We start from the raw sequence: 12,730 nt of genomic DNA, 5'->3' as shown, positions 1-12,730 counted from the left end.
CACGCTCACCTTTTTGCAAACACCGGGTGTCATCACTATTTTATAGTGAGTGAGTGAGGGTTTACGCCGCTTTTAGCAATATTCCAGCAATGTCACGGCGGGGGACACCAGAAATGGGCTTCACACATTGTACCCATGTCGGGAATCGAATCCGGGTCTTCGGCGTGACGAGCTAACGCTTTAACCACTAGGCTACCCGACCACCACCCCTTTTTTATAGTGACTCATAAACACATGGTTATGATATAGTCGGAAATATTGTAATGATTATAGGAAGGGCTTTGTTCCTTTTATTCACTATGGACCTTCCTCGCTCGGAATCCAAACACTGGTTGACATGACGCAAATGATAATACATGGAATATGCTCTTGAAATATATATGTAGTTAGAATCAAACCAAATATGACAAACATTAATGGGATCAATAATGCCAAAAAAATCCATTTCAAAATTGCATGCCTACATAATGTTCCTTGATTGGCATCACATCACCCTCCCAAGTGTGGGTATACATTATGTATACATCGGCTGGAGGCATGGCGTGCTGTGGTCTTTCTCACCCCGGTGATTGGGTCAGGCTGATTGGAAGAATGGTTCAATAATTAATCATCTGTGATGCGAGGTCATCGACGTTGTCGGAGAATATCCGTCCTCTTGTTACATCAGGTAGTTGGTAGTAGGTAATTTACTAACACACCTACCATCTAATTGCCCAGTTGCTATGCACCGTTATCAAATGATTCGCATCTCAGCGATCAGATTGGTGCAAATTACTGCCATATGTTCAGGATTGGCTACTTTTACCATGCCTTGTCTCAGTGGACTTGTACATGGAAACGTTTCGATATATTCTATAAAATCGCTTAGTGGTCAGTCTGTTTGTTTACATTCAGATACATTCACTGGGTCACCGCGACATAAGAACATGTTTTGTGTGTACACATTCGGAGAAGGAGAATGGGCTGTATGGAAGGACAATCTGTTCTGATGACCTCAGTGATGACAAGCGACATCCGGGTGTCTTTGTGTCTTAACAAAGTATAGTACCTCGCGTGTCGTGCCATATATGAGCGTCTATCTAGAGAAAGCTGTGTGTTTACAAAGTCTGTGTTAGCTCACCCCATATGCCCCCACATCGACTGGCCGAGTTGTTGGCCAATGTAAATAGACCTATAAAAGGATGGCGTATAAGCAAATATCCTTTGCTCCATGTTCCTTCCATTGAAGGGATTGATCAAGGAAGCGAGAAAACTATAGCCTTTATAAAAACAACAAAATCAATAGATCTGTAGTATTAGTAGAGTAGGTGTGCATATGAAAACTGAGGTATGACCAATTAAGAATTATATATAACATAACTTTTCTCATCACGATAGTTACAGACCGGTGATTTTTTTTATATTTATCAATCGATCTCAAGTTTCTGGTTTCTTATGGTGAATATCGGGACAAAGGTTTCGTTAAATGTGAAGAACGTGCCCCCTTTGCCTTGCATAACAGTGACTGATGGTTATGTTTGTTGATCGGTTGAACAACTTTCCTTTCCAAAATAATTATCTGTTAAAATATGGATAGTATAGTCATAAAAAATGTTTGAAAGTATGTGACTGAGTAATGCTGCTTTCAGCAAAGGTTCAGACATAGTGTACTGATAACCTGTGCCTGTACACCTGGACAATACCTCTTAGTCCTACTGAGACATGTCACATGCACCTTCTCACACGTGGACAACACCTCTGAGTCCTACTGAGACATGTCACATGCACCTTCTCACACGTGGACAATACCTCTTAGTCCTGCTGAGACACATCACATGCACCTTCTCACACGTGGACAATACCTCTTAGTCCTACTGAGACATGTCACATGCACCTTCTCACACGTGGACAACACCTCTGAGTCCTACTGAGACATGTCACATGCACCTTCTCACACGTGGACAATACCTCTTAGTCCTGCTGAGACACATCACATGCACCTTCTCACACGTGGACAACAGTGAGACAATCTGCACTTACTCACGTGGACCATATAGTTTTGTCATAGTGAGATAACCTGCGCTTACTCACGTGGACAATATCTCTTTTGTTGCAGTTTTACAAAATTGAATTTGTGAGCAGTCATTTGTTATCTAGTGCAGCGCACCTTTCCAAGGTGACAAGTGCACTGCCCATAACAGCAAAGTATCCAACTAACATACTGTACCGTTTAACCAGCTAGCTGTACATATAATCATTATACATGTATGTCAGATTATTGCCCTTTATCAGTGACTCTCATATGAGTGGAATAACATGATTATTCCTATTGTGTACAAATCCCTTAATGCAGAATATATTGTGACCCCCTTTCTTTTTCGTCACTATACATAACACAAAAGAATAGATTGTAAATCTCCTTATATGTAAATCCAGATCAAGAACCACTCACATGTGATACCTCAACACAAATAACCCTTCCTGACCAAGGGGCAGTTCAATATCGATAATGAAATCGATCAATATTGATCTCTAGTTTATCGATAAGGACACTAGCCAGAGATAAGTCGTGTATGACACATACCAAGTACTGGGGAGAGTGTGTTGTATGAATGACCGTAGTCTGATCACTCTAAGTCGTCCAGTGTTGGCCTGAGAGGGTAGGTCAACCTCCGAGACATATATGGGGATTGTGTATTTCAGTTTATACACGACATAATATACTTATCTCGGGTAGGGGGTTAGAAGCTGATGGTGTTTGCTCAAAGTACTACCTGGAGGTGTTTTGAGATTAGATTTCATGTTGTGGATTAGAAATTCATTTTTATTATGACAACCGCAGCATTGTTGTTGACCATGTCCCACCATGACTTCCGGGCGCGATGAACTATGGTATTGTTTGCATCGTTCCTGACAAATATGCATGTCATAGTTTAATGCTAGGATACTAAAAAGGGGAATTTGTTTTGCTCTTTTATATTTTGTTTAGTTCCCTTAATAAATCATAAGAAGGAAACATAAAACGCCAAAGCCAGAAATGTTTTGCCGAAACAAAATTCATTGGGCTTAAAAGGCAACATAATGGTGAAAATATTATGAACGAATCATTGAAAATCAGTGATGACGCCAGGTATTAGAGAAAAGATATAAGCATGCCCTGTTCTATCGATACCACCCGCCACTCACACATAGCATACAATAGAAACGCCGTGTTCCCAGTTGAACTTTACGCTATTCCTCTGTGAAGCATACAAAGTCGGAATATTTTATCAATAAACAATCTCAGGATTGTTTTGTATTCTGCATATTTTTCGTCTGATTTTTATTCTTCGTTAGCAACACGTTTGCAGTCAGTAAGGCGATGAGAAACAGGAAAGCAAAGTTGTGTGCCTTCATAACCACTTCTGGAATAATCTCTGAAAGTATATGTCCTTAAATGTCTTTGAAGGATTAAATAGATATAAATCCACTACTTCAGTACTTGCAAATGAAACAATAACGTTTCACAGCAAACCTTGTACATTTATACCTGCTGTGATATTTCTGAAATACTGCTAGAAATGACGAAAACACGGTACTCACATTTTCTTACATAACCGAGGCTTCCATCAAATACAAGTCTATAGTTCATGAATAGTTTAGGGGTTTGGCCAAAAAAATAGATTTTTTTCTTCGTCAATTCATTCACAAAGTAGGAGGCTGCATAGTTTTGACAAAGAAAACCTTGAAGTTTGGATGGTGAGAGCGCATTTATTGATAGAAAAGTAAAGGAAAGTCTTCAAAGGCGGACATCTAGAAATGTTTTGGCAGACAACTAGCAACTAGCACAGGTATCAACGCTGGGGGAGGATACGCTCACCTTTTCGCGAACATCTGAGATCATCACTGTGTGATAGGGGTTCATGACACATGCTCATGGTGTAGTTGTAATCGAACAATAGACTCTGCTTTTGGCAGGGCTTTGTCGCTTTTTGTCGCTAAAGCACCGATTTACGTAATCCAATGATAATTGTTCTCTGCTTGAACCAACGTGTGTTGTGCTTCCTGACCAAAAACATTAACATTCGAATCGTGAAAACTCCAAATCGTGGCATTCAATTGCTAGTCATCACCCCACACATTTGTGATTGGATGTGAATGAAGAGAATTGATTAAGAAACATATGAAAGAAACATGTCATGCAAGGTGAAATAATCAATAACCATTAACAGTTCACATATTTGTGGATGACAATGTGTATGACGTATTTCATAACACGCCATGTTCTCACTACAAATCTATGATTTCCCAAAGGTTATAAAACAGTAATGGAAGCACAACATATATAGCTAAATCATCAATGCCAATGATGTTATTAAACAGAATCTATGTTAAATATAAAAAATGGTACAAAAAAAGAATGTATTGAGTAAATAGATCATTGATACTAAAATCTGGAACAAGTAATAAACTGGCGTTAGTATTGCAAGACGTCTGTTGATAAGGACGGAGCGACAACTGTCGAGATATCGACTGACTGCACGAGCTGGTTTAGTCAGGCACAGGAAGATGAGCTTCCATGTGCATCACTTCCCCTGAGTGCTGTCTACGCATGCGCATGTGTTAGTGTATTCCGTTTCCAAGACATCATTCATCGGGAGGCAGGGATGCTGTTCCAGTGAAGCTATCGCGTGTTAATGGACTGAGGGCCTTAGCTTCACGTTCATCGACATTTTGTTCCTGACAGTGCGTGGTGTATGAACATAGAGACAGATACTTTGTTTCTTTTATATGGAATACCAAGTCATGTACAACAGAGGCTTCAGCGTGGCGTGGATTAACCCAGCTTTTGTGTACATAGACAATAGCCAGGAGATATAGGATCTGATTACAGTGTTGATGTGATACCATCAGAGAAACTTGCTACCTTGTTTTATTGTCAAATAAACATTGGGGTTCAATTAAGTCTAAAGGCTTGCTGATATACCTGAACAATATTTAAAGTTGAAATGGAATCGGATCAAGAAATGTCCAATTCTGCCTCTGCTTCAACAGACATTGTCTTGAATTCCATCGAACACAAGAGCGCGGAAAGGGCCATTTGGATCAAATGTTTTCTGAACGGAAACCCTTACTTCCCTGGTGAGAGGGTGCTCTACAGCCAGAGGAGGTTTAAGACGGAGGATGCTTTCCTGGACGAAATCACCAGAAAGTTGCACAGCGAGAAGAGTGTCCGTGCACTCAGCACTCCCAAAAGAGGAACTCGAATTCACAGTTTATTTGATTTAGAGGATGGTCAACAATATGTGGCGCTCACTAATGACACATTCAAGAGACTATCGTAAGTTTCCTTTAATGTATGATAGCGTTATAGTTTTAATTTCAGTTATATAAGGACAGATAACATTAGATCCTTTACATACAGTTACACAAAAATGAATGTAACTGCTTCAATAACGCTAACATGGTTACCATATATATAACGTGTATGCTCAAATAAGTGTGTTAATTTTAACGTTAAATGTGTGGCTGAATAATATTTGTCATCCTGATGATCAACATGGCCATCATATTTGACGGAATATTTTAGATGTACCTATCGTGTCCATTTGTGCCCTAATGTCAGTTTCATGTTTTCGTCCAATCCAATTATTCCAATCACGATGACCACACACAGTGATGCACGGCATAGCAAGGGGCAACACAGTCATCGTCTCTCGCCAGTAGTGGTCATCAGTATTTCTAACATACAAGATATCGTTCCCTAAAAACACGGACATACTTATAGAACACCTCTTAACGGATAGCCAAACGGGAAATGATGAACTACTTCTGCTATGTGATTAGGATTCGGTGTGAATGTTTTACAAATTTTGCTTTTTTTTAACACCTGGTGTCAGTTTTGTGATAGTATTGTCTTGTTTGTTGTTTAACATCGCTCTCAGCAATATTCCATAAACACACATGATGAATTGGCCTGTAAATAATATGTTGTACAAATATATGGCTTATGTGTACACTGCTGGACAAAAGAAAGTACACACCCATTTTGATGACTAAACCTGAAACAAACAATTATGGTTTTAACGATGGTGAGGTATTTGATTTCGGTGTCTTTCAACCTAGTCTCCAAGTTTCAAGTGTATATTTGCTTTTGCCCGGCAGTGTATATCGTAATATATCGTCCTGTAGTTGCAGACATGTTACATACGTAAACAAGTTTCATATATGAAATATAACCTTAGTGATCTTTAAAAAAAGTTTCATTTTTAAAATATAATCTTTGTGAATTGAAATGGGTATCGATCTGGGCCTATCGTACAACTAGTCGTAGCGCAAATATCGCGTAATATATAGTGGAAGCTGTCCCTTACATCAGCGATAATATGGCCCGTTAACCCATTATAACCCCTTTAATGTCTGATTTTACTCAGACCTAAAGCTAAACATCCGACTTGATATCCTACCTTAATACTTAATAATGCTGGTGGATGCAGAAGATATACTCAATCACAAGATCGGAGACCGCGATGGTAAAATAGGTTACCACCATTGATAAAATATCGCTTCTCTCTATAAACTTCACATAGAAAAAAGCGCGTGCTCTATAATCACGGAAGACACCTATTTTATCATGGAATGTCTAATTCAGGGGACTTGATACAGTGTTACTCGTTCCACGAGGAATCCGGGATTGTTTAAAGCTTTAGGACCTACAGGAAGTCGGCCAGGCCATGAAGCACAGTATGGATTAGCGTATTAACTTGAAAGGTATTTGTGCTCTGTTTACTCACAATGGTAACCTGCGTGTCAGCTTAGTGTCCAAACATGGAATTACAGTTAGTTGTTGGGCAAGTAGTACATTCGAGGGTTCCTGTCTACCCAACTATGCAATGTTGCAGTCCGCAATTCGAGACAATGTCGTGTCGACTACGCGGCACCATACATGTAGCTGACAGATTTAGAGGTTAGGTAACCTGCGTGTCAGCTTAGTGTCCAAACATGGAATTACAGTTAGTTGTTGGGCAAGTAGTACATTCGAGGGTTCCTGTCTACCCAACTATGCAATGTTGCAGTCCGCAATTCGAGACAATGTCGTGTCGACTACGCGGCACCATACATGTAGCTGACAGATTTAGAGGTTAGACTCTCAAAGAACAATGAGTACCCTTTATCAACTTCTAACTACCTATGCGGGAATTGGTTAGGATATGAAATGTGTTATTTTGTAGATATACTGGCGTTTATCCAAGTGTTTTTTTTTGTGTGCCGTGTATCTTCACAATTTGCACTGAGTAATGAGTTAGAACGTTGTGTTTAACACCGCTTTTAACAGTATTCCAGTTATATCACGGCGTGTCAGCTTAATGTGGGAGGAAAGCCCGAACTGATGCAGGTTTCAGACGTTTACCACTTCGGTGAAACCCACGAGCACGGGTATGGTGCTGACAAACCTAGAAACATAATCGGAGCGAATCGGTATTCGAACCGACAATCATAGGTTTCTGGCGTGTCCACGGGACGCAACTCTGCACAGCGAATCGCGGCGCCTTTGACGACTGGGCCACCTGTGCCCCCGTTGCTGTCATTGAGAGGGTCCTAATGTACATACACTCTAGATTAGAACCACGTACCAAAGTACCATAACAGGTTAACTTGAGTTTGGAGATTATTGGTTGTTGGGGTTTAAGTTTCAGAAATGTTATAGTAACTCTCCGACTACTCTCCAAATTAGTTTCTCTGCACATTGTACACGGGAATCACAAGTGAGTGAGTGAGTATGGTTTTACGCCGCTTTTGGCAATATTCCAGCAATATCACGGCGGGGGACACCAGAAATGGGCTTCACACATTGTACCCATGTCGGGAATCGAACCCGAGTCTTCGGCGTGACGAGCGAACGCTTTAACCACTAGGCTACCCGACCGCCCCTCGGGAATCACAAACTACGATATCGTTGTTTGTGAGCATCAAGCATTGTAAGGCCCCGGATGCAAACTCATGATCACCATGACAATGGAAAGTCTACTACTGAGAATGATGGGATGATTAAGAATGTTATATTATGATGACGATGGTCCCGCTGGTGGTGTTGGTAATGATGATGACGACGACGACGATAAGGACGACAACGATAATAATAATGATAATTTTTTGTTTGTTGCATGTTTGTAAAGGGTTGCACATGGTTACATTTTACATGTAAATTGCAAAAATATATACAGTTATATCATCACCTTAAATAGCAAATAGGTTATAGCACAATGACCTGAATTTATAAAAACGTAGTCAATTTTGGAACTTAGAATGGCTGAACGTTTTGTAAGGACATAGTTGTTGTAGAGTCCCTGCTGCAAGTTGGTATACGTTAAGTGGATGGATACTCGAATGTGATGCAATTGAAAAGTAGGTTGTTGGTTGGTTTGTTGTTTAACGCCGCACTCAGCAATATTCCAGCTATATGACGGCGGTCTGTAAATAATCGAGTCTGGACCAGACAATCCAGTGATTAATATCATGAGCACCGATCCACGCAATTGGGATCGATGACATGCATCAACCAAGTCAGCGAGCCTGACCACCCGATCCCGTTAGTCGCCTTTTACGACAAGTATAGTCACCTTTTACGGCAAGCATGGGTTGCTGAAGTCCTATTCTACCCCGGAATCTTCAAGGGTCGCAATTGAAAAGAATTAGAATTACGTTAACTGGGTGAAAATATTGACTGAAACGATAGTCTTTGGTGGCAACAACCACGATTTGTTGTCATCATATCAGAATGCATTTGTTTACGGACAAACTGACTACAGACCTGAAAGCAATTCGCAAAGACAATGACGTGTTATGTTCAAATCAATCAAATACGCCATAAAAATAAGTAGTGCGAGTTGCCTTTATCTTGAGCCAGAAAATCATTTCAGATGATTCAGACAGTCAGATTCCAGTAGATAATCGAATTGCTGTTTGTAATACCGGTATGTTGTCTAAATTAACGGGCAAGTCCTAATCAGGATTGCAGGTGGCGTACACTTGAAAACCGAGCTGTACGAACAGTATGTGTGCTTGGTTAATTATTCATTAATGTGAAACACTAGCCCTGGATGACTCTTTATTCCGGTAGACATGCCCTTACGTGCTTTGAATTTACAGCTCCCGTGGTTTCATCCGTTGTTTAACTCGACTTGAACCTTCCTTATGTACGCCACTGAGTATATGTCGAACTGTTCAAAACTCCAAATAGAATTGTACATGATAACCCCCGCCATGTTACAACAAAATGGGGATATACAAAAGCATGGTTTTCCCGTTCGTTTATACCTACACTCTTCAATCTTCTTCTCGTAGTCATAATACAATATAGTTTGGAACATTTCAGAATTGTATATATTTTCCACCATAACAATATGAAATAATACTGATAGCGGGATTAGAGCAAAACTAACGTAACATTTTATTTATATTTCGTGGTGCCGTGCGGATTAAGATTTTTTATTGATAAATCATGAACTCCATATTTACTACTGTCATAAGACCCGTGAGAATCCGGGGTAGAATAGGTCTTCAGCAACCCATTCTTGCCGTGAAAGGCGACTATGTTTGTCGTAAGAGGCGACTAACGAGATCGGGTGGTCAGTCTCGCTGACTTGGTTGATGCGTGTCATCGATCCCAATTGCGTGGATCAATGCTGGTGATGTCAATCACTGGATTGTCTGGTCCAGACTCGATTATTTACAGACCGCCGTCATTTAGCTGAAATATTGCTGAGTGCGGCTTTGAACAACAAACAAACAAAACAAACTACTGTCATAATTAAACAGGTGGGGTGTCAGTGCTGCTAAAATGTAGTAAATGTGTAGTACCGAGAACAACAGCATCAAGAGTCGAATTCACCTATGAAAGTTTCAAATTCTGACATGCCCAATTGCATTTTACTGGCATGTGGTGTACATGGTATGTAGACAGATACTTAGATTCATATGAGCTACAGTCAACATAGGATGGTATCGTGTAAAACGCTATGTGTCCATTCTGCAAGGATTTCGACGTAAACAGTTTTACTATTTTAACACGGAAAGTTCGAACCAGCCCAATTATGTAATTATTAGTAAGATAAGATGATATTTTATTAACATGATCAATGTATCACACGGTATATGTTACACTGGAATTAAAACAATTATCAAAGAAATGTAAAATACCGTCCGGCCGAAATATTAGTAACGACAAACTGTGTTAATCTGAGTTGAATACTAGAAAAACATGCATTTTGTTGTATACTAAAGGGGACATTTGTTTGTTGTAATTAAGAAGTACATTCATTACCTTATCCTAGTTTCGTTTTAATGGAGAGCTGTGCTTCAGTCTTTAGACATTACGACTATCATGTGTGAAACTAAGAGATAGTCTTTGTGTTAATGATGGTACCCATAACTGCTATAGGCTGATGTGCATCTTATTAAGTGAGGGAGTAACATTTACAACGCTACCAATGTCCCCCGAACCTGGAATCCCTTCGTTTCACACGCAAATTAATACTGGCGTCAGGCAGTCCATGCGCTGCGTAGTATATACATATTAGGGGACTATGTATGTATACATACATAGTCCCCTAATATGTCTATCGTAACAACAACGATGATGATGATGATGATGATGATGATGATGATGATGATGATGATGATGATGATAAATACAAGATATAGACAAAATGTTATACCAACTTATATCAACTTAAGACTTGTGAACATCTCCACAAAGTGACTTGTTCCGGTTCAATAAACATTAATGATACATAATAGGAATGGTCTACTTTCATTTCAATGCATAATGGTTAAGACTGATTAGTTAGGTTCATAAAGTGTGTTTCTGGAGATTTATTTTGATTCTGTTTGACTGGATTTATGCCTTTCTTTAGATAATGTTAGCTGATATAGTTTATCTAATCATAGCATTGGGAAAGGAAGCATCATATAAATTATAGGAGATGTCTTTTTTATAGCGGTTGTGAACTACTCGAGAGTAGGTGTCTAGGTGACTAGTCAGCCCTTTTGACTTGCAACCTACCTCTCCGTGTACATGTGATATGTATATTGTCACCTTGGTATTGTGACGTCATAGTTCTCCTTACTACTTCATGTCCGTTATTCAGTTATGGTCTGAATAATATATATATATTATTCAGACCTATGAGAAGTTAAAGAACACCCGATTTCTTTCATATTACTATCTCTCGTAGCATTTTGTCATATGACTATAATTAGTCTGCCGTGGCATGACAAATTAACTATAGTCAAATTAACTATGTATGATTTGAGGTCTCGTATTTCGCTTGATATCTCCTAAGAACTTCTTGTGATATTTTTAATTAATTTCAGACTTAATGATATCATTAATTATACTATTTCTCACTTTGATTTCCACAATTCGTTTATGATGTGTACAAGTTATATGTGAGTCTACAAATTGCTTAAATAATTATAAATATCACGTATTACTAAAGGTTTATTTAATCCAGAAAAAAAAAGTTCAAACCGATAGTAAAAATATATTCAGAAAACCAAATATATACTTAAATTATGTCTCTGTTTTAGTTAATATGTCCTCAGCGTGTTTCATACATATTATAATATTATTATTACACATAGTCTAGATATTTGAGGCTGTACAGATTAGTAGCTTGCTCACCCATGTTATGTGTGATCTAAGTTAGTTATTCATAGCCTTAGAAGGATCCCTTCAGTAGGGCCTACTATTTTGCCCATACACGAGTATAGTGTTATTTGCATGGTGCGCACATGGATATTGGTAAAATGAAACATGACAATCTGCATATCTTACTTACTCTTTAAGATAGGACAAAAATGGCAAGTACCCAATGGGAAGATTGTCGTGTTTTGTAAGATCACTGCTGGACCAATGTCTCACACACGATGTGCTATGTGACACCATATACTCGTGTGTCGGCAAAATAGTAGTCCCAATGAAGGTATACACCCATGGAGACCAGTAGCTATTCCATAACTTTGGTTGGTTGGTTGGTTGGTTGTTTAACGCTGCACTCAGCAATATTCCAGCTATATGACGTCGGTGTGTAAATAATCGAGTCTGGACCAGACAATTCAGTGATTGACATCATGAGCATCGATCCACGCAAGTGAGATACGATGACATGCATCAACCAAGTCAGCGAGCCTGACCACCCGATCCCGTTAGTCGCCCCTTACGACAAGCAAAGCTAGTCGCCTTTTACGGCAAGCATGGGTTGCTGAAGACCTATTCTAACCCGGATCTTCACGGTGGTTGCCATCATGTGTTGCGTGCTGGATATCAGGGAGCAGTTATGGATATTGGGAATGAGGATATTCCCTATCACAGGAGTCCGTATCTAAAAAATAGACGCCCTCATGCATATTCATGACCATCGTGAATATGCATGAGGGCGTCTATTTTTAGATACGGACTGTGATTCCTACACAACGTTAATCATGCTATCAACCTAATGGTCGTAAAACGGTGGTCGTATATTAACGTGCGTTATAAACACTCCCGCGGACAATGCATGTTTTAAGTAGCAAGTACTTAGGCATGCACTTTCAATGTATTAAATGCATAAAAATGCCCAGTGCACTATTTATTGGATCGAGCCCAACCAATTCGACAGTCTCTGCGAACAACCGGGTTCGACATTTCCGTTTCTTTTTTAACGACCAACCTCAATTAAGTGCTATTCCTTTTTTAACACGTGATCCTCTCTCCCCGAGGATGCAAAAT

At 39.5% G+C, this 12,730-nt stretch overlaps 1 protein-coding gene across 3 annotated transcripts in view; it reads left to right on the top strand.

The window, feature by feature from the left end:
• Positions 1-12,730, top strand: part of LOC139475147 (doublecortin domain-containing protein 2C-like) — a 125,866-nt gene that overhangs the window by 68,508 nt on the left and 44,628 nt on the right. For 2 of the 3 annotated variants that reach the window (XM_071258597.1, XM_071258438.1), the window contains exon 1: positions 4,622-5,299. The exons of the other annotated variant lie outside the window; for it this stretch is intronic. In XM_071258597.1, coding sequence (XP_071114698.1) covers positions 4,968-5,299 — 332 coding nt within the window. In that variant the 5' untranslated portion in view covers positions 4,622-4,967. Of the gene's footprint in view, positions 1-4,621; positions 5,300-12,730 lie in introns of those variants that run through there. 3 annotated transcript variants of the gene reach the window in all.

Source organism: Haliotis cracherodii, unplaced genomic scaffold (assembly GCF_022045235.1).
Source record: "Haliotis cracherodii isolate W230 unplaced genomic scaffold, xgHalCrac1.p SCAF_1, whole genome shotgun sequence".
In the NCBI taxonomy this organism is placed as follows: Eukaryota; Metazoa; Mollusca; class Gastropoda; order Lepetellida; family Haliotidae; genus Haliotis; species Haliotis cracherodii.
This window is presented reverse-complemented; position numbering and strand designations above follow the sequence as displayed.